General features: G+C 35.6%; 1 protein-coding gene across 2 annotated transcripts in view; it reads left to right on the top strand.

Annotated features, from left to right (window-relative positions):
- Window positions 1-20,221: 20,221 nt before the first annotated feature.
- LOC150104584 (ubiquitin-like protein 7) overlaps window positions 20,222-24,626 on the top strand; it is a 107,469-nt gene continuing 103,064 nt past the window's right edge. The window contains exon 1 of one of the 2 annotated variants that reach the window (XM_090395213.1): window positions 20,222-20,351. Coding sequence is in view for 1 of the 2 variants with exons in the window: in XM_090395212.1 (XP_090251338.1) it covers window positions 20,654-20,801 (148 nt within the window). In the remaining variant the exon portion in view is untranslated. Of the gene's footprint in view, window positions 20,352-20,652; window positions 20,802-24,626 lie in introns of those variants that run through there. The other variant, XM_090395212.1, reaches the window with a different exon arrangement.

Below are 24,626 nucleotides of genomic sequence, written 5' to 3'. Positions count from 1 at the left end.
ATCCAGTTTAGACTTCGGACAGAGTGAAAGGGAACCACAGAACGTGACATCAAATAGCATTGATTCCAGCTAACACGCATTAACGGCTATCTAGATTTGTCATTCGTTTTTTTTTTTTTTTAAACGAACTTTTATGATGTTCATAATACCAATAAATGAATATGTTTTTTCGTAATTTCTTATAATTACGAATATAATTATTCGTAATCGAATTATTCCGGTTTTTTGAGCACATTTTTATTAAAAAAAGACTGTTTTTTTAAAACTAAACAAATACTAAAAAGCAAATTCGACAAGGCTTGTGTAGCTCAGTAGAAGTGGCGTTTGCACTCTGCAGCGCTTGATCGCACGACGAAAGGAGTTCGAATCTAGTCGCCGACTAGAGGAACTTTTCCTAAGCCTTTTCTCGACCGGTTTCAGAGTTAGCCGATCTCTGGCACGGGCTAGTGGGTTTTCCTCCCGGAAACGTGGGTTTTTCGTCCCGTAAATTGAAGAAAATGGGCTTTGAACCCCACTATTTTCAAACATTAAAAATATTGTGTTAGGGTTAGGGACCACCAGACGGTGGCACTTACTAGCCGCCTTCTTCTCTGCGTACTGATTAATTAGTAATAGCCTTGGGCCAGCTATCCCTGATTGGCTACCAGTGGAGATTGAACTGCCCACTCAGTCTCCAAAAGTTAGATAGGGCTAAAAAAAACGGCTTGGCCTACTCCCTGTACTGGAACAAAAAGGCATTACCTGATTTTTGAACTTCTTAACCATAGAAACCTCCGCATGATTATAGAAATTGAAGGTGAGTTTAACTGTTCTCAAGTTTCACAATTTAAGTAATTACGCCTTAAAAAGCAGAACTTTATTATCAATCGCTTGATATTTTTAATACGTTGCTGAGACGATGAAATTATTCCCAAGTTCATAAAAATGGAAAACGCATTCAAATCCAATAAGGCCAGCGGAATATACAAAATAACAGAATTATCTATGTTGAGAGAAAGATTTGCAGCTACTATAGCAGAATTGTGCAAGTTAACCATGATACATGTAATATACATAACGAACTTGCCACATCACTGCCGTCCGAACTATGGAATAACATAGACACTATCAAATACAATAAAGCTGCAATGGTGCCCAAAAAGAAAAAAAAAACGCAACCTAATTAAAAAATTCAATTCTCTCCTTAAAGAAAAAGAAAAGCAAGGGAAACATCCAGATTCACTCCAAAGTAATAACTAACCTCTCCTCAAGAGTTCTAATGAGAAATGAAACAAATTTTCTTATGAAAGCCTTTAATTTCGCTGTAACTCCACGACAAGTTCCGAAAATTGATATCATAGCCCAAAGTGAAAAAGGAATAAGAAATGTACCAGGAGATATAGCAGATCTGATCCGCATTGAAAGCACAGCATTACTATTAAATTGCAAATTACTACCAAAAACCATACAAAAAACAGAATTCGCAGCCCTTAATCAACTCATATCAGACAAAAGCATAGTCATAATAAAAGCAGATAGAGGCAATGCAACATTGATTTTAAACTCAGAAGATTATAACAAAAAAAGAGAAGCCTTCTTGAAGATAATAACAGCTACACAGCATTAGAAAGGACCCCACTTGGCGAACTCACAACAAAACCAATGAACTTATAAAGAATATGCCAAATTCGTCTGAGGAAATAAAAATAAATTTACAATCAAAACACCCACTAGGTCCTAGAATATATGGAGTTCCCAAAATTCATAAACGAGATATTATTATTATTCGTGACCCCTCCAAGGAGTCCGAAGACTCATCGCGGGAGGACACCTATTGTGCAACTCTTCGTCTCCACCACTACACCGAACCTCTACTACCAATCATCTACATCAACGCCATCTACTGCCCATCACCACCACCACAGCTATTATATTTTGTCTCCAAATTGCATGTGTTCTGAACGGCTGATATGTCTGTATGCCGGATGAAAAACTCGAGTTTGTGGGTGAAATAACCTTGCTACCTTCGTATAAGTTCGACTAACTCACCTTCGATTGACAAAGTCCATAAAAAGATTCCTCCCGTTATGATGAGACTGCAACTTAGGCCTTTTCCAATTGAAGGGCACAACGTTCCGTCGTTTTTCCAATTGCACTACTGATGCACATAAGATACCACTAAGAACGATAGTAGATGGAAGGGACTCTCCCACCTCAAATCTGTCAAAGCACCTTACAAACTTGATTTTACGACATATAGGAAAAACACTATCGTTCATTAAGAACAGCATAGACTAGACTTCATAGAGAAAGTAAGAGATATGCACATTGATCTTTGAGACATATTAGCGAGTTTAGATGTTGTCAACCTTTTCATAAATATTTCAAGAAATGAAACAGTAAACATCCTAGAAAATCTCTTCCCACTGGACTTTGCAAAGCTCCACGAATAATGCATAAAAAACACGTTCTTCTTTTACCAAGACAAACTCTGGGAACAAAAAGAAGGACTAGCAATGGATTCATCCCTATCAGCAGCTCTAGCAAATCTCTATATGGAAAATTTTGAAAATAATTCTCTACAAAACTCGCACATCAAACCAAAAATTTGGCTCCGCTATGTGGACGATATCTTCATCAATTGGCCAGGAACAGCACTAGAACTGACTGCATTTAAAGACTTTTATAACTTACATCCTAACATAAAAGTTACTTCTGAACTAGAAGAAAATAAAAAACTTCCTCTCCTAGACATTCTTATAGAAATAAATGAAAGAAAAAAAAAACAGATTATCGTTCTCCATTTATAGAAAGCCAACAAACATACGAAGATTCCTTCTTATTACCTTACACCACCACCCGAAGCAACAAATAGGCCTCATAAAAACCTTAATGGATAAAGCATACAGCATCCCCATTGAGTTAGATCATTGAATAGTGATAGAAGGGGGTAATGGCGGTTGCCAAGTGTTTATATATGTGATCAGTGATTTAAATAGTCGTTTTGATTTTCTGAAGAAAAGTTTATTTTGTAAAATATTTGCTACTGTGAAACATTTACTACCTTTGCTGGTAGATCGACTTGATCTAAGGGATATTTACATTGGGCTCTAGGTCTCACTTCTCAAACTTTATTTTAATAGAGTTGTTGCCTTCTGTTAATCATGACAAAACCTCTCAATGAAGGCATATTTGAAGAAGTTTACAAAGAATTCCTAAGATTAGGAAAACTTTTGAGCGACAACTGGCCAGGGAAAGTAAAGCTCTTAGATGCATTCCCCCCTACAGCAGTCACAGAAGATAGGATGGATGATTCTAATGAAGGAAGTATGTTGACTGAACCAGAATCAAGTCACTCCACGAATACAGAGAATGCTGCATCTCAGGATAATACTCCGCAGTTTGTGGAAACCAACACAGAATTTCAAACAGTCAAAAAGAAAAGGAAAATCTCCTCTACTGCAGATACACCCAAAACAGCGGAGATAGAACCAGATAATGTAATTAAAGAAAGGGTACCGCCAGTCGTCCTAAGGGCCAAGGAGCACTGGACGTCCGTTGCATCCACACTGAAATCTTCAGATATCACCTTCATTAAAGCCACAAACACAGAAGAAGGGATTCGCATACAACCTAAAACATCATCAGATTACTGAAAAATGACCAAACTTCTAGACAACAACAACTTGCCATATCACACTTTTGCACTCAACAGTGAAAAAAATTTAAAAGTAGTGTTAAGGGGAGTAACTGAAACATTACAAATAGAAGACCTCACTGCAGACCTCCAACTTAAGGGATTTAGCCCAATTAAAGTCAGCGAATGCGGAGAGCTGATAAAACACCCTATCCCCTAATTCTAGTGGAAATAAGCAAAGACCAAAATCATATATACAATCTCCAAACCATCTGTGATCTAGTCATAAAAGTTGAGGCATTGAAACATAAATCAATTACAACCCAGTGCCATAGATGCCAGAAGATTGGGCATGCCCAACGATGCTGCAAGGCCGAATTTCGTTGCGTTAAATGTGGTGGCAAACATGCATCAAATGAATGCTATAAACCTCGTACACTTCCAGCAAAGTGTGCAAACTGCGGTGGACCACACCCTGCAAACTATAGGGGCTGTATAGCATTTCCTCAAAACCAAAAATTACAACTCAAAAACTCAAACAACAGTAAACCTCTTCAAGAACAAGCGTCTTCCCATCAAACCATAGTCTCCACAACGGATGGAAGATCGTATGCTGAAGTGACAAGATCAACCTTCCAAAAAGACCCAAAACCAAAGCAGTCACAGCAAACCAACAAACCTATCCTACTGAACATAACAAACCACTTAGGTGAAATGCTTGCTGAACTCCAACAAACCAACCCAACTCAAGAAGCCAAAGATATCATCTTAAGGCATACACAATCACTCTTTATGGAAATTCTTAATGGATAAATCTAAAAGAAAACCGAAATCATTACAAATTGTTTCATGGAATGCAAATGGTTTATCTATCAAATTACAGGAGCTGCAGGAGTTTGCAGCAGAAACTCAAGCAGACATCATCCTCATAAATGAAACACATCTTCGTCCAAGTGACAAAATCAGAATCAATAGTTATAGCACTTACCGAACAGACAGATGCTTTGCTAGAGGTGGAGGCACTACCATCTTTGTGAAAAGTAACATAAAACATAATTCAATAGCAGAACCCCAAACAGAACACATGGAAACTACAGGAATAGAAATACATATGGAAAATACAAGCAGCATTACGATATATGCAGCCTACAACCCCCCCCCCCCAAATAAAAAACTCCTTGAATCTGACTTAGAGGTGATACTAAATACAGGCAGAGCAGTGATTATAGCCGGAGATCTTAATGCCAAACACTCAGTCTGGAATAGCAGAAACTCAAATATTAATGGAAGAATACTCAACTCTTACACCACTTCAAGAAATATAACAGTAATAGGACCCACTGAACACACACATTATGGAGCTACCGGTCGTCCTGATGTACTAGATATAGCTATATTAAAAAACATAGCGCACAGCTATCAGATACAAGCAATCAGCGACTTAAGTTCTGATCATAACCCCATCATATAACAACTAGGCACCATACAAGATATAACAGAAAACACCACCGCATTTATAAATTGGAAACAACTTCCCTCAGCCTTCCAGGAAAACCTTGGTCCAATACCGCATATAACATCTGCTGAAGATGTAGAAAAAGCAGTGAAGACTCTTGAAAAACAACTGCTGACAGCTATAACGCATGTAACAAATATAACCAAATGTACACCATCAAATAAACTTCCACAGGATATAAAACGTCTTATCCAAGAGAAAAACAGATTAAGAAGACAATATCAGAGAACAATGGACCCAGCGGATAAACAAGCAGTCAATAGAGCAACAAACCAGGTTCGATATGCCCTAAAGGACCACCGTAACCAACTCTGGAATAACAAAATTCTCCAATTAAACACAGAGGATCAATCAATATGGAAAATGATGAAATCACTCCGTTCAAAGCATTTTACATTTCCTCCAATCCAAGGTGAATCTAATGTTGTCTACAACGACGAGGAAAAAGCTGAAGCATTTGCTGACAGTTTAGAAAAACAATGCAGCCCCAATTATATCAATACAGATATAAATTTCATAAGTAAAATTCACACCCAAGTGCGTAAAATAACTCAAAATGCCTCATTCCAATCCAATAACAAATCCGTATCACCAACAGAAGTATATGAGATTTTAAGAAAACTAAATAACAAAAAGGCTCCAGGTCCAGATGGAATAACAAATAAGGTACTCAAGTTACTTCCTCGCAAAGGGGTTATGCATCTAGTAGCCATCATTAATGCCATCTTCCGGCTAAATTATTTCCCACAACGATGGAAAATTGCCGACGTTTTCCTAATTCCCAAACCTGGGAATAATACACAGTTTCCTGTAAATTACAGACCAATCAGCCTTCTTTCATGCATAGGTAAGATAGCCGAACGTGCTATTCTCACACGGCTTCAAGAGGCAACAGATATCAATCATATAATTCAAGATGAACAATTCGGCTTTAGGAAATATCACTCCACAACGCTACAAATTTATAGAGTTATCGAACATATAACCCAAGGGTATGAATGGCACCAACACACTGGCGCAGTTTTTCTAGACATCACTCAGGCATTTGATAGAGTATGGCATCATGGACTAATTTTTAAACTACACGAAGTTGATATTCCATTGCCACTAGTGCTACTTATCAAATCATATCTACACAACAGAAAATTTAAAATAAAACTCAACGGTATCAGATCCACGGAGAGGAGAATCACGGCCGGAGTACCTCAAGGCTCTCTACTATCTCTCCTACTCTTCTCCATATACATGGCAGATCTCCACAAACTGTCTCCAGCTATCACCGCTCTGTATGCCGACGATACAATCATTATAGCCAGATCCCTCCGTCCACACCTGGCCACAATCAAGCTGCAGAGAGCAGTCAATGAATTGGAGGATTGGTACACCAAGTGGCGTATCGCAATTAATCCAAACAAAAGCTCTGCAGTACTTTTCACCAGACGTAAGGCAGAACCGAATACAAGCATACAAATGTTTGGTAAAATCATCCCTTGGCGCAATTCTACCAAATATCTGGGAATTCATCTTGATAGACGTCTAAACTTCAAGTCACATATGGATAGTGTTACCACTAAGGCAAGTCAGACTATAGCACAGCTATATCCACTTTTGAACAGGACAGCTTCCTAAGCATAAGCAACAAAATCTTACTTTTCAAATCGGTAATCAGACCGCAACTAACTTATGCCTCTCCAACCTGGGGTCACACGACTAAAAGCAACATCAACAGACTTCAGATAATACAGAATAAATGCCTAAGAATGGCATTTAATGCCCCATGGTTCATCAGAAACATCCAGTTACATCAAGAAGCCAATCTTCCAGATATTAAGACCTACATGACAAACATTGCAGAGAAATTCTTCACAATCACGGACAGTCACCCAAATCAGCTAGTTCGACAGGCAGCGGACTACAAGCCCTCAGATCGTTTCAAACATAAAAAACCGTAATCCTCCATCGCAAGAGAAAGCTGATACAGCCTCAATGCTCACAATGAGCGGGTAAATTACCCACAATAATCTCATCACCCACAATCTAAAATCCAGATGAAGGGATAAAGAGTCAAGGACTCAGTCCATCAACCAATTAAGTTCAAGTTCAATACAGCATCCCCAATACAGAAGAAAAGAGGAAAGAAGAAATACAATACCAAACACAGATCCTACAACTCAATGGTTTCAAAACTAAGACAACTAAGAAAATTCTCAATACAGCACCTTCAAGAAACTTAAATAAACAAGACGTCAAGAAGGCAGTTATTATTTCTTATATCAAAAATATAACAGATAAATTAGCCAAACGTTTCTACAAGTATATCATAAAAGTGACTTTCCTATCGCTTGAAAAAATATCAAAATCTCTTCATCCTCCGAAATCTCCACATCACTGAATGAAAAAACCAGGAGTTTATTAGGTAGCAAATATGATTAAAATTCCTACACAATTCAACAAAAATCAAGGTTTGATTTTAAATCAAGTTTGGTCAGCGTTTGTAAAAAATTTACCTAGTTCAGACCTCGGTCAGAATTAAAATGAACCACAGAACGCGACATCAAATATAATGTGTTAGCTGTTTCCAGCTAACACGCATTAACGGTTGTATAGATCTGTTGTTGGTCTTTTTTTAATGAACTATTTGATGTTCATGATACTAACAAATGAACTTGTTTTTTCGTAATATCTTATAGTTTGTGCTTTAAACTGTTAGTTCTCTTTATCCCCTTAAAATTTTAGTCTCACGACTAACGAAATTTGTGGGGGGTTTGTTTTTTTGTTTAGTTTTAAAAAACAGTCTTTTTTTTTTAATAAAAATGTGGTCACAAAACCGGAATAATTCGATTAAATTGAACATTATTATTATTTTTTTAAAACTTTTTATTGAAGAGTCGCATATGAAAAAATGATGGCCATATTACATCTAGAGCCAGAAATTATTTGTTATATTTGTATACTAATGACAGTAGTAATCGAAATAATGGGAACGAAATTGTTGCATTAATCAAGTTTATTCACCTCAAAAGTGTTGGAATAATTGAGATATCGTTAGATGAGGATGTTATCCTGAGAAGAACAGAGATTAATGGATTATTTTTCATGATGACAGACTGGAAAGAAATGAAAGAGGTGATGGTAGTAGAGGAGTTGTGCCCATCTAAGGTGCATTTGCAAAAGGGCAGCAGATTTAAGGTAGTAGGGTGTGAGATAGAGGTGAACAGGATGAAATATCTAGTTGGATATTGCTATAAATCTGGTAATATGTAGGTATGTGAGAAGAAAATAGCTAGTCAAATTAGCCTGGTTACTAAGAAACGATAATCACTATGAATGACTCTAATTATGGTAAGATAAACTTGAATAAAGAGACTGCATCTGGCGGTTAAGAGTGAATTTCAGGCTTATTTAAGCGACAGATATCTTAGGCATCATGTAACAAGGGTGCAGGAGAATCAAGGGTCTTGAATTTTATCATCTCATTAGATGATGCTATTATAAATGGGGGTGCCAAATCTTACACCTGTTGTTGAGAGGGACTTTGCAGTGATCATTTGGAGAGTGGCCAGTCACATGTGGACTTGTATTTGAAAAAGATATATCTGAGACTTTAAAAGCTCAGAGACCGATTACAGCAATAACCTGGAATGAGGAACTCAATGGAAAGGATATTAATGCTGCTTGAGTCCTGTTCAACAAGAGTGTAGTGAAGGTAATAGCAAATATATTCCAATAGTCAAGAAGATAATTAGGGCAGATGTGAAATGGATAATGAAATATGAAATGAAAAAGTAGCAAATTACAGACCAATTAGTATCTCTGCAGTGGTGGTTCAAGAATAGGAAAGTTGCTAAACATTCTGGAATGGGTAAATAGGAATATGATAATCTAAATGGAGAAGCATTGCTTTGTAAAAGAAGGCCCTACCTCAGTAATATATTCACATTAGAAAATGACAGCGGAATTGGATAAAGGATATGGCTGCACTACGATATGGCTCGGCTTTACAAAAGCATTTGACTGAATAGCGCACGGAAAAGTATTACATAGCATACAACTATTACTTAAGACTATCACATACCAAGAGGTATTTGTGAGTGCCCCAACAATGAATACGTTTAAGTTGGAAGAAATAGGAATGGTTATGAGGCTAGTGGCATGGATAGGGGTGGCTGATAGACAGACATCAGAGTGTGGTATATGGTGGATTGGAAACAAAGCGAATGAGGATGACTAGTGGTGTGTCACAGCCCTTTGTACTAGGACCAATACTCTTTAATTTCAGCAGAAGATTTGAAGGAGGTACATTCAGTTGTTTGCCGATGATGCAAAACTAGGGAGAGCAATAGTTGATAAAGGTTATGTATATATCTTCCAAAAATCATTTAAATAAATTGGCAGAGTAGGCAAAGGACAATCGTTATCAATTGACTGTTTCAAAATGTAAGGTAATGCACTTTGGGATGAAAAGATTAGACACCCTGTATCATATTGAGGGTATTAGATGACAAGAAATTTATGTAGCTAGAGATCTTGGGAGAGATGGTGGATACAGATTTAAAATTTAGCGGATATAACACAATGGTTAGCAAAATAGCTCAGAGGATTATTTAGATGTTGAATAACACTGACAATAAAAATAGGGCGGTTATTATCCCTCTTTATAACTCCATGATTCAGTGACATTTGACTGTTGTGCACAGATTTGGTCGTCTGCGTTTCTTGGAGATCAGAAAGTGGTGGACAGCATTGTGGCAGGTCTCCGGAATGCTACCCATTAGGATAAATTGAAGACTCGTAGTTTGCAGTTTAGTTGACAGGCGGAGCAGAGGGGATATGATAGAAACGTATAAATTACTAAAGGGATCCTCTAATATTGACACAAAAGAAATTGTTCAGTAGATGAGGAGTAGGGGGAAAACAAGGATTACATTTGGTAATTGTCTAAGAGCTTGGTTAGTAAGGGTGTTCAGACTAGTTTCTTTACTTGGAGAGTGGTAAATGAATGGAATTTATTGCCAAGATGTGTTTGGGAGTGCCCCAACAATGGGAATACAATTAAGGAAATGTATGATGGGAATAAAGAATAGGTATGATGGGAATAAAGCCTAGTATGGGTCTTCTGCAATGAGTCTTTTGACTCCATGAAGATACCCGTCTAAATAATAACAATATAGAAGAAATAATGATTATGGAAGGATAGCATTGATAACCGCTGCAGAAGGTCTAGAAGGTTCATTGGAGTATACAATGAACATTTCATGAAGGTGTTTAATTTTACTGAAAGTGTCATCATCCAGTGGGAATTTAAATGCAATAGGAGGTGAGGAGGAAGGCTATTATTAAGTGATGTGTATGTATTTGAGGAATTGAATAAACTTGGTGTTAATAAGGCTCTAGGACTTTATGACATTTCATCACGAAATGTTCCAGGGAGATAGCAACAGTTTTGACATATCTTTTTAACATTCTTGCACTACAAATGAGTGGAAGAGGAGCGATATTTCATAAGGAAAGTGATAAGACTAAGGCTTTGAATTATAGGCCAGTCTGTGTGACTGCAGTTGTAGTTAAATGACATTGAGATTAATAATTACTAAGATACAGAAATAGGTTGACAACAGCAAAATTCTCTTTGATAGCCAGCATGAATTTGTCAACGAAAGATCGTGTTTAACAATATACTTATTAGAACCGGGTGATAAATGCATTGAATACGAGTGATGCATACACGATGATGTATTTATATTTTGCAAAGTCCTTGGATAAATTGCCACATGACAAGCTGGTAATTAAATTGGAACCAATGGGGCTAAATAATAGAATCTTCAGTAGATTGCAGAGTGGCTGTCTTATAGGTGGAGACCAGGGTTAGTGCACAAATGCAAAATATTGGTGACTTCCTTTGAAGTGGAAGGTCATTGGTGTTGTGTCCAAAGGATTTGTTTTGGTATCGTTGCCGTTCAACTTATATCTTAATGATATTGGGAGAAGTCTGAATTATGATATGCGGTTGTTTGCAGATGGCACAAGGTGGGAAGAATATGGGGAGTTAATCAGACTTTTTGAAGGAACAAATCATTGGGGGTTTTAGTTCAATGTTGAAAATTCTTAGGTTTTGACTTATGGTAAACAACGATGGGATGTAGAGTACATAATTTGTTTAAATATCTTGAATCAGGTAGAGAAGAGGAGAGATTTGAGAGTAATTGTGGAAAAGGACCTATAATTTCGAAGATATATTGCTAAAATTATAGAAATGAAGTGGTGGATTCTGACGAGTAGGAGTTAGGATTTTATGGTTTCATTGTATATGGCTTTGATAAGCCACGTATAGATTAACATGCGCAGATTTCATTACCTGGATTTGAGAAAGATCAAGATTTTTGAAAATGGTCCAGAGATGATTGAGATTGGTCTCAATCTCAGTGGTCATGATATTGAGTATGATGATAGATCGAGAAAATGCAATTTTCAGAAACTGGTGGGTAGGAGGAGAAGGAAAGAGGATATGATTCAGACATAAGTTGTTAAGAGGGTATTACCAGATTAATGTGGAGGAAGCTAGAGAGAAAGAGAGAGAGAAAAAAAACAAGGAGTCATCATCTCTGTGGAAGAATTAGTGAATATCCCTGCAGACCTATTTAGTCTTGACATGACACGTCTCTTCCATCATAACTTCAATTGTCATTCTTCATTTGGAAAGGAAGATTTTATTACTAAAGCATGGTATGGCAATGGGCTCAACTGTATCGCCCATCGCTAATTATGGGCGATAGAGTTGAAAAGTTTAAGAAAGCCATAACACAGACGATCCGAAAGCCACATGTCAGGTGAAAGTATGTTGATGCTGTATTTATTATATTGAAGCATATCCAGAAAAAACCTTGCAGATTTTATTTAAAAAATAAAAATCAGCTAACGCCTTTTTATTCCCGTATACGGGAGTAGGCGAGGCCATTTAGCCCTATCTAACTTTTGGAGACTGAGTGGGCAGTTCAATCTCCACTGGTACCCAATCAGAAACAGATGGCCCAAAGCTATCACTAATTAAGCGGTACGCAGTGAAGAGGGACGGCTCAAATGTGCCGCCATCTCGTGGTCCCTAACCCTAACAAAATATATATGTAATGTCTGAAGTAATGTGGGTCCTACGGTCGATTTTCTTGAGTTTACAGGACGAAAAACCGAAGTTTCCGGGAGGAAAAACCTGCTTGCCCATGCCAGAGATCGACTAACTCGGGAACCGGTCGAAAAAAGGCTTAGAAAAATTTCCTCTAGTCGCCCACTAGACTCGAAATGAAGTCTTTCTTCGTGCGGCCAAGCGCGGTGATGTGCAAACGCCACATCCACTGAGCTACACAGGCTCTTGCAGATTTTATATAATTCCCAAATAATAGGTATCCAGAGATCAATTTCACGTTTAAAAAAAAAACCACGGTGATTAGCATTTCCAAGAAATCATACTCAACATAACTACCTGGAAGATTTCATTTGAGGTTTATAGAACACTAAGTTATTTCTATTATAATTTTAAAAAAGTAGGTGTCATCAGAACCTTGAATATATTTCATAAATGAGAATGATGAAATTGAAAGAAAAACTACATATTCTATTTCGTCAATTTCTCTAAAGTAACTACTCAAAGAAGTTACTGAAGAAAATGTGTTTTTCAAAACAGCCCCGGAAATCAATTACGAAACTATCATACCCTTGACACACGTTGGCAATACAAGACGGATAGTCAAATTATTAAATTTCTGTCAAATTAACACACTGCAAACTTTCCTACTTTCCCCACAAGAGAGCGTTCCATTCTACCAACATCCTGGGGTATTCAAGATTCCTTATTCACGCGTACGTGGGTCAAGCTGGAAGAAGCATCGAAATCCGTAAAAACAGCATGTAGACGAGGTTATATAACTTTTGCAATCTCTAAATCAGTAATTACAAACAATGTTTACAGGGCAATGTACAGACTTCGCATAATGTCTCAAATGTTGCATGATTAAACCTGCCAATCCAATATATTTTAGTTTATCAAAATAATGGGATTTGGAAACGTTTGAGATGTTTACTATTCGTGCTAAAAATTTTCCTGATTAATATCATCCAAAAAAGACAGCGAAACATGTCGAAGTAGCGTTCCATTTAAATTAATAAATTTCTGCGAGTTTAATCCGCATGATTATTCGTTGTTAAAACTACCTTATAAATTTTCTTTGCCTTGTACATAGTATTTGTACTGAATATAAGTCATGTACTAGAAGTATTAGGTACATGTCATACTCAGCAATTTATCTATATTTTTAGTTGATAAATTAACCTGTGAATTGAAATTTTCATATAGTTTGTTAGTCTGGATTTTGCATTTAACAATTAACAGAGGTTAGTAATTATGTAAGGTGAATGATACAGCTAATAAATTCGTAGCTTGGATAACTTCCCTTGATTGAAATCCAAGAATTAAGTAACAAGAATATATAGAAATATCTTTTAAAAGAAAAGCAGGATTAGGGATGATGTGCAATAGAGTCACACGATTAGGATTGTCCTTGATAGTAACCAACTTTCATTAGTTGCTGAAAAGAAAGAAACAAAAGAAATGCTCTCAAAACGAAAGCGAGAGAGCGAGCAGGTGTTAATCAGTTGTATGCGATAATTGGGAAGATTTATGCAGGTATTACCAGGTAAGGCATATTTATCTTTTGCTAACTTCTAGAAGAGTGTGTACTGGAGAGGTATCTAGGCTAATAGTTAGGCTGACCATATTCCCTTGAGACAAAAACGGGACGGTGGTTATGCAATATTCTGTATTCATGAAAAAGTAAGACAATAAAAAAAGTTTTATTACATAAACATATTGGGCTTATCATTATTCTTCAGTGACAGAACAAAAATTTAGGTAGATGTAGAGGGGGACAGTATTTTACCACGATCGTACCATGCATATTTCTCCGATGAAGTGATCTAATGCATCAAATTTTTGGTCTTTCAATTTTGTCTCACAGCTAACATAGCCCTCATTGTCTTAACACTTAATCTAGATTTCTCCTTTGACCACATTCTCTTCATAACAGAAATTCTATGTCTTCCAGGTGCTGTACTTCCTGGAAGACATAGAATAAACTCTATAATATTACAAAAGTCTTGAAAGTCTAGGCGTTTTTAGCTCATTTCAGAAAAAATCTGTACTTTTGTTCCATCACTTGTACATAACATGTCTAGTTGAATAAATTTCAATTCTTCCTGGAAATTTCCATTACAACTGCAGTTGCGCCACTTTGATATTACAAGTAGACTTAACAATTTAAAAAATAAGACTTAAAACTTAAAAAAATATGAAATTTAAACCAATGCCATTGAATAACAAAGCCACCTGTTAGTATACAGGCAATACAAAAACTAACGTTACAGCAGAACATACTCCGCGTCTGAGACGCGCAAGTGTTGATAACATGTATTTTTTATTTCCTCTGAATAAATCACTGCAGATATCGAACAATGAGACTCCATGTTGATACAAATCACTGGTATCCATGATATTGATATATGATTATAGGTTATGAATAATAATTTATGATTGACCAATATGAAGGTATATTTAGTTTTTTTAAAAAAACGGGACAAAATTGACATTTTTATTGAAACGACGGGATGGTCGGAAATATGAAAGAAAAATGGCACTGTCCCATTCGAAACAATACGTATGGTCAGCCTACTAATAGTGAGTAGTAAGGGTGTGACTTCTGACAAGATCAAGATAAGATAAGGAATTGTAACGTGATTGGCTGTTCAGATGATGACGTCATTGTATGTGTGAGGTCATGGGATTGGAATGTTTGGAACTTTTCTGAGGAACATCTGTGTGTGTGATGTCATGTTGTTTGATTTGTTCGCGTATGGAATTGTGGGTGATGGTTAGAGATAAGGATTCGTGTCGTGATTGATGGGGCAGTTTAAATCAAATAGGAGTAGGGTGAATGGGGGAAGTGACGTCCATTTCGTGGATGTGTGTTGTTATCAGGCTGTTCAGATGATGACGTCATTGTATGTGTGAGGTCATGGGATTGGAATGTTTGGAACTTTTCTGAGGAACATCTGTGTATGTGACGTCACGTTGTTTGTTTTGTTCGCGTATGGAATTGTGGGTGATGGTTAGAGATAAGGATTCGTGTCGTGATTGATGGGGCAGTTTAAATCAAATAGGAGTAGGGTGAATGGGGGAAGTGACGTCCGTGTCGTGGATGTGTGTTGTTATCAGATGCAGATAAGTGACATCATTTGTTAGTTGTAAATAAGTGATGTTATTGTTTTGAATTGAAAAGGAAGATATATTAGTGGATAAGGATTTGTGCTGTGATTGGTGGGATACAAGAACCAAATAGGGATAGGGTGAATGGGGGAAGCAACGTCAGTGTTGTGGATGTGTGTTGTTTTCAGATGAAAATTAGTGATGTCATTTGTTAGTTGTAAATATGTTTTCGAGAAATATGGTAACTCTACTTACAGACACATGTTAAGTTTAATGTCTTAATTTCTGTTCAGTTAGGAATACTAAAAAACCTTGTTTTTCTCATTTCCGTTTCTTAAACTTACTAATGCTGAAGAAAGAAAAAAAATTTCAGTTACATAAGTAAATTAAGAGCACAAGGAATCGAAGGTAAAATGAATAGTCAGTGTAAGACCAAGAGAATTCCAAGCAACAGTCAGAAAAGTTCACAAGTAGGCACAACAAATTGGTGAACGAAAATGACCCAGTTCCACCATGAGTGAAGGAAATAAACGAAGGGCATGGTAACCTATAAGGAAAAAGAGTCAACTGCATTTAAGACCTTATGTTTCGTGCTGTGAATATATGTTAAAAATCAACAATTTGGAATATTCAGAAAACCTCGATAGTTCCAAGTTGCCGCATTCTGGAAAGTAAGTTAATCTTTTTTATTTAACTTAAACATAGCATGTGAAATTTGTAATTTCAATGACCAGTGATCGTATGATTTGGTGAGTGCAATTCGAATTCTAATACTGAATAGTTTTTTTTTTTTTCATAAGAATAATCATAGTATACATTAGCGATTTTTCATGTCTAATGTGTGTGAGATTGATGGGGATACCAGCATATAATTAATTATTCAGAATTCCTATAGTCAGAAGAGGAATGAAATACCTATATGGGAAATTCTTGGTCAGAAAAGTTCACAAGTAGGCTCAACAAAATAACGAACGGAAATGACACAGTTTAAGATAAACATATGAAAAATCTACAGTGTGGGGGAAAAGAAATTCACACAATTCATTTATTGATTAGAATTATATGTATTAATTTAAAAAAAATGTTTGTGTGTTGTAGTGTTTTGTGAATCCTGTAAAGTTAAAAAAATCATTTCACTTGTCAGAATTCCATACTCTAACAACACCCTGAATTCCAAACAGAAAGTAACACATACTCTCAACAAAACGGCGTTTAGACTTCAACTCTATGATGTCATTTTGGACAAAGCCCGTGTGAAAACATAACATGAGGCAACGTGCGAATGCAATTAATCCAGAGTAACAAAGGGACATAAATCTAAAAGGAAGAAAGAGTCAACTAGATTTCAGGTTATTTGCAGAAATTTCGTTCTTTCAACCCATATGTTTTGTATGTGTCTGTGTGTGTGTGTGGATATAAAATTCAACTATTTTGGAATATCTATTCGCATTAAGAAGAGCCATTCTGGAAAGACTGTAAGTAATTTAAATTATCATTAGAAGTTCTAGACTAGATAGAAAAGTTGTTCTAATACATTTAAGTCTCCGTTTAGTTTAATTAATTTTTTTTAAATGCCAATAGCTAAACATTTTGTAAAATGATAACGTTAATTAGAAAAAGTAATGAATTTTAAGATATTAAATGTAGACAAATCTAAATATTCAGATGAGTTTTGTATATGAGAAAAACAAAGCGTGTGTTTGAGGGGACACCAGAATGTAATTAAGTTATTCAGAAAAGGTCTAAACGCTGCCGCCATCTCGACTCTAAGAATTCCCATAGTATTTAATAGGAAAGAAATACCCCAAACTATATTGGAAAATTAGTACTACTATCTACACTCAGAACACATGCAATTTACAGACAAAAAATGCTAGTTGTGGTAGTGGTGGAGGTGGGGGTTAGATGGCGTTGATTCGTAGTAGAGGTTCGGTCTAGTGGTTGAGATTGTAGGTGTCCTCCCGCGATGAGTCTTTGGACTCCTTGGAGGTGTCAGGAATAATAATAATAATCTATAGACAACCAAACACAAAACTTGACGACAACGACTGATGTTTGTCACCCTGGGAAATTCCAAGATATCTTATCTCAAAATCATCACCCACAATTCCATAGGCAAACCAAAACACCACGTGATGTCACTGAGACATATGTTCCCCAGAAATTTCCAAACACATAATGTCACTACTCATTATCTCTAAATATCACACCACGTGATGTCCCTGACAGATTTGGGACTCCCTAAGTGAAATTTCAAACTCAATCTTATCACTATCCATCACCCATAATGCCATATGCAAACCATTTACTTATCTACATCTCATAACACACATTCACGACACTGATGTAACTTTCCCCATTCACCCTACTCCTGTTTGGTTTAACGCGTCCCACCAATCATGACACGAATCCTTATCCACTAGTATATATCTTCCTTTTCCATTCAAAACAATAACGTCACTTATTTACAACTAACAAATGACGTCACTAATTTTCATCTGAAAACAACACACATTCACGACACTGATGTCACTTCCCCCATTCACCCTATCCCTATTTGGTTCTTTTATCCCACCAATCACAGCACAAATCCTTATCCACTAATATATCTTCCTTTTCCATTCAAAACAATAACATCACTTATTTACAACTAACAAATGATGTCACTTATCTATATATGATAACAACACACATCCACAACATGGACGTTGCTTCCCCCATTAACCCTACCCCTATTTGGTTGAAACTGCCCCACCAATCACGACACGAATCCTTATCTCTAACCATCACCCACAATTCCATACGCGAACAAAACAAACAACGTGACGTCACATACACAGATGTTCCCCAGATGAATTCCAAACATTCAAATCCCATGACGACACACACAATGACATCATCATCTGAACAACCAATCACGTTACAATTCCTTATCTTATCTTGAACTTGATCTTGTCAGAAGTGACACCCCTACTACTATAGTGTATTACTATCGTCATCATCATTGTTATTATTATTTTAGTTATTTCTATATTTAATATCATTAGAGTTATTTCAAGTAATATCTGCACTTCTTGGTAAATCTGTGCAAATTTTTGTCCAAGGAAGAATATATTTTTGATAGAAATTCGTCTCAAATTCGAAGTTCTATGTGCTAATTACTTGACAAAAACCATCAATTATTTGGGCCTCCATATTGATAGCAATTTGAAGTGGAACTTCCACACCACTTTTTTAACAATATTAATTAACAGAATATATTGCGTTAAAAATTTTGTAAATGCAGCATTCTTAAGATGTTTATACTATTCCTGGGTAAATTCCTCACTGCAATATAGCATTATCTGTTGGGGAGGAGACTATTATAACAATCTGCTTCCATTAATAAGAATACAAAACAGAATAATTAGAGCCATAACTACTACCGACTTCGCACACTCAACCAATGATCTGTATATCGTTCATAATATTCTACCATTTCAGAAACTATATCTCTGTGGTTGTCTGTTATATGTAAAAAGAAACAGTGAAAGTTTCTTGGTATATAATGTAGATTATGAATTGCGCTGCGATCGAAACACGCTGGAAGTACCTAAGACTAACGAAGAAATTTTTCATAAATCATTCGAGTACATTGCGACGAGTAGCTATAATAAACTTCCGAATGAAATTAAATCTATAACCTCAGAACATATATTCAGAAAAAGATTGAGAAACTACCTTATGGGATTAAACAATGTTGACAATTACTTTAAACGTATAATATAAGAGATCATTATAACTCCTATATCATAACCGATTAAGGTATTGATTTACAAATTGGTTCATTCAATTAGGTATTAAAATATAAACATGTACATTATTATAACTGGTAAGGGAACTCCTCTTAGATGCGGTCCCTGGACTCTCAGTGTCTGTCTGTTACTAGAAAAGTAATTACGAATTTGAATTTAAGAATTTAAATTCACAAATTCAAATTCATAATTACTTTTCTAGTAACCAGTATAGCTACGGCCCTCGATTACACATTATTATTATTATTATTATTGACACTTCCAAGGAGTCTGAAGACTCATCGCGGGAGGACACCTACAACTGTTTCAACTGATACTACTGTCTCAACCTCTACTACGAGTTATCTCAATCAACGCCATCTACTGCCCACATCCACCACCGCAACTAGTATTTTTTGTTTGTAAATTGCGTGTGTTCTGAAGGGCCGATTTTTCTGTATGCGGGATGAAAAACCCGAGTTTCCAGGAGAAAAAAACATGCTACTGCCTACTCCTACTCTACTCACATATTTGCATTAACTAACTTACATTACTCTAAACCAGTTACTTATAATAACTGTGAAACCATTCGAAATATATTATATTCTACTTGCATATATGAAAAAACTTTTTATTAAAACCACGCTACCGGCCAAGACGTCAATGTTATCATGGATGCGAAGTGCATATTAAAATTGCAATACCATTGATATTACATTGAAATATATGATGGATACGAAGCGCATGAGGATGCCTTTTAACCCACAATGGCCGGTAAGGTGGTTAACCATAATGAAATAATAGCCAAAATAAGTGTTAGTACGAACAGAATATGATAGTAATGCTTGACTTTTATTTTGTAATATTGTACTATGCATTGAATTGTATTGTGAAATATTGTCATTCAAACAAGTTGAATAGTATAATATGTATAATTTGTATACGTGATGTGAATAAACTGTTAACTAATAATAAAATTAATTTCTATTCAGCCAAACGGTAGGCATCCCTCTCTCTCTTTCTGAGTGTATTATGAAGGAGCTCACCAGCTCCTGCATTCTTTACCTACGACCTAAGAGGACCAGTAACCACAAAGGATGGTCTGACAGAGAAAACCCTAGGCAATACCTGCAATCCACCAAGGCTTGCCTCTTTTAATTACAGTAATGCCATAACACAGCACTTCTTGTGCCGAAGGTAAGCATACTAGGCATACTGTAGTATGCCTAGTCTCAAACGCAGTCGACACTTTTGAATTTTTGTTTTCTTATGAACATTTTTAGAATGCTATAAGCCGGTAAGAAATTCTAATGATTAATTCATTTCAGCTTATCATTGTGATTTATTCTTTGATTAACTGAATTCCCCGAGTAAAACATTAAGGATTTAGGTTATTTGATTAGCAATATACGCTTTCTAATCTTAATAAATTTCTATATGTTCTGTAACACTAGGTAGCGTGTGATGTATATACATAAGACGGAAAGAGGATATTTACGATGGCTGCTGTTTATGTTGCGTTATGCTTTGATCCCCTTGTAGATAAAGCTGAACGACGTAGGATTAGTGATATTAATTTATCGGAATCTGTAAAAGAATTCAGGAAAAAAATAGGAGAAGAGCTAAATTTACCAACTGATGACTTTGGTAAATAATTTTTTTATAAGATCATTTAGCCAAAGGTATATTTAACCGTTGATTCCTGTTGTTCAAAGTGAACATTAGGTATTGTTTTACTCGGTCATCAAGCAGTTTACATTTTACTACATAAACTCCATTGTTGTACCGAAGGCTTCTTGCGGAACACTGGGATAATGTCTGATCATCCTGTATTGAATGGGGGGGGGGGTCATTCTTGAATCATAATCGCATTCCGAGACCAAGCGACTACACCCCAGCAAGTTAAAAAGCGTCGCAGTTTTTTCTTTGTCACGCAATTTGTATGAAATCTACTTATCAGAAGATTTTCTGATAAGTAGTTTTCATTGTTGTGACTTCGATTGACACCTTATTGCACGCACATCTCCATGGAGTTCTTAGACTCATCGTGAGATACGTAAATTATCAATACGATATCCATCGTATCTCTCCTTGAAGCAGTTAACAGACAAAGCACCCACAGCCAACTCAGTCAACCCATTCCATTCATTCACCACTCTCCAAGCGAAAAATGTAGTTCTCACGCTAACCATACTCTTACTCAAATTTCAGGGATGACTCCCCCCCCCCCACCCATCTAGCGAAGTGCTGAAACATTTCCCCTTCATCAGTCCTATAAAAGCCCATAGTAACCTTGATGTGTACATGGTTGGTTGGTTTTATATATATAATATTTTATTATATATATTAAATGTTCTATGCAGGTTATGGATATTTATGATTTTGAAAGTTTATTTTTCACTTGGTTAGACTATAATGAATTTAGTTTAATAATATTAAACTAAATTTATTATAATGATATGATTATTCTCACTGCCATATTTTAAAATCATTTGTATGGTACAGTGTTTTTAAAGATACTAAAAGTTATGTAGAAAAATTGCAAAATTCAAAATGATACAACATTCTAGCTGCTTTTACATGTGTCACATTTTTCACTCCAAGAGTGATTTATCATTTAACCACCCAACTGGCCATGACATGAACACATCAAGGTTACCATGGATGCAAAGTACATATTAAAATTGAAATATATTATGGATATGAAGTGTATGAGGAGTGATGTATTTTATCCATATTGATGTTTGTGGTTAAGGATTAACACCTACATATCACATAAAGCTGATATGTAGGTGTTAATCTACATATTTCATCATGATCTAATCTACATTTCATCATGAAGGCTAAAATTTGCTGCTCCTGTTCATTTAAGACTTAAGAACAGATCTGTTTCTTGCACCATTCTTCATTTTGAGCAGTAAGTGAAATAAAATGGTCTCTTCTAGATTGTTTGGTTATCTAGCTTATAAGATCATCCATGGTTGTAGGTTTGGTTTCTGTAGACAACTGATAGGTGTTACTCTCCCCCCAAACCCATCATTGAAGTTTATGGATGGGTTGTAGAGGATGTTTTTCACCTAGTAGATCAGAATGCTATCAGGAAGTCGTGCTTATATATCATCACTGTCAGTAGACAAACATAAAGAATGTATATTGCAGAAGAGTGACATTCCAAAAACAATGTAATGTTATGCAGTCATGAAGCTATATCAAGACAGATAAATTCTTATAAAAAAGCAGTACTCTCACAATGGTGGTAGTGCAGGATTTGTTTAAAGTGGGCATTCACGAGGATATTTATATCTGTATTTATATTTTTTAAGAAATTTTTATGTACTATATTTTAAATATATTACAGAATTCCAAGAAAAAAATAATTCCTAGCAGTTATGTAGGTCTTCAAGATGCTGCTTGATTAAGTTAATATTTTACATTTGAAGGGGAGATGTATGAAATTAAATCATAGTTATTTATAAAAAATTATAACAATAAATAATTATAAAAATAAATCATTATTTCCAAATATTTAATTGAAAATTTTGTATGAAATGGAACCATTTATTTTTGTTTGCATGCTGCACATGTTTCATTTTCATATATGGAATCAGCAGTCTGGAGATCAGTTGTTAAAATGGTCATTGTATAAATGTTTTTGAATCAGTCATATTACTTGCTTTAAAACTTGTTGCACATTTTGTTATTTTAAGTGTGCCCATCGTTTTCTATACATGTAGTTTAATTTTTATGATTTTTTTTTTAATAGCATTAAAGAAATGTAATAATCTTTTTTTTTAAAGCTATTTGTAAATAATAAAGCAATACGGCTTTATTTATGAAGAGGAGCAAGATCAGTATTTTGAAAATATCTTTAATAAAAAGGATAGCGACACATGTAAATTGTGTGATAAAATTCATGCATGTACCTAAAACTTACTTTTAAAGGCATAAGCAGCAAAGCTTAACTTATTTTTCTTCACCAAAACATCATAATTTTTCTATAAATTATATATTTAGTTTAATCCTTTATCCAAGTGTAAGCAAACAAAGTTTGCGCCTGAAGTATCTTCAGGACTGGGGCAACTTGTGTCAAAGGTGGACTGAGTTCACATCACTTTTTTTAGTATCCCATAATGCAAAGCACATCTCCTTGTGGACATATATAATGCTATGCATTTACACTTGGATAAAGGATTAAACTGAACATATAATTTATAGTCTAACCAAGTGGAAGAAAAAAAAACTTCCAACATCTTTCTCTAATCCAGAGTAATTTAATAATAAAGTGTGACACCTTTTGGCAACTGCCATATGGAAATATGATTTCTGCATTGCTTCAACCTTGGTATCACCTCTGGGTCTAACTCCCACTGAAGAGACCTCAATAAAGGTTGAAACCGGTCTGGGTAGTGACCCTTCCCATAATGCATAGCATTATACATGTTCGCAAGGAGATGTGCTTTGCATTATGGATACTAAGGAAAGTGATGTGAACTCAGTCCACCTTTGCTATGAGTTGCCCCAGTCCGGAAGATACTTCACACGCAAACTGTTTGCTTACACTTGGATAAAGGATTAAACTAAATATATAATTTATAGTCCAAGTGAAAAAACAAACTTCCAACATTGTAATTTTTCCTACAAAAATAATGTAACAGATATTATTATTGTCATCATCATCATTACCCCCCCCCCTTTCCATGGAGTCCGTAGATTTTTAAGAGGTTCACTCAACTGACAACATATTTGCCTTAATATAGGTATAAGCTGACATACTTAGAATATTGAAGACGGAAACTTTAAATTGCATGAAATAAATTTGTTAGCTGTAAAATTTTGGCCAAAGTATCATAGTCAACCTCAATACAATAACAATAATGGAGCACAGAATAAAATTACAATAAAAGAATCAATTTCAAAAAGCATCACTAATCAACACCAGATGGTCAGTAAATTTCCAATTATTTAAAAAAAAAAAAATACAGTAATATAATAATCAGGAATTTGCATAAAATTGGTATAGTAATATTTCCTATATCTGTTTAAGTTTGGTTGTTGTAGAAAGGCCTCACAGCTCTTCTTATATAACGATGCTGTAAGGAATCTACTTTTATGTAAAAGTTTAGTTTTCTTCCAAAGGACTGTTTAGTCAAGATGGGCCAGACTGCTCAGGTTCAAGATACCAGATATAAGATTTATGTTCTGCAAAAGTTCTGTTTATATAAAAGTACAAAAAACATTAAAAAAAAATTATTTTGGTTTTATAGCAGTAACATTGCTATGCATATTTTGTTGGGGTTTGTAAAAAAACAGTTGGATTGCAGTTTGCATGCAGTAAATGGGTTACAATATTTAGTATCACTCTAGAAATGAAAAGAGCCTCCGTAGCTCAATTGGTACAGGTGAAGCTCTTTGGTTGAAAACACCTGGGTTCGATTCCCGTCCATGACGTGAGGAACCTTTATCTGATCTCTT

This window comes from Typopeltis vanoorti, chromosome 7 (genome assembly GCF_054136105.1).
Source record: "Typopeltis vanoorti isolate ZY-2024b chromosome 7, IOZ_Tvanoo_1.0, whole genome shotgun sequence".
NCBI lineage: Eukaryota > Metazoa > Arthropoda > Arachnida > Uropygi > Thelyphonidae > Typopeltis > Typopeltis vanoorti.
The sequence above is the reverse complement of the archived record's forward strand: the minus strand, read 5'-3'. Positions and strand labels throughout refer to the sequence as shown.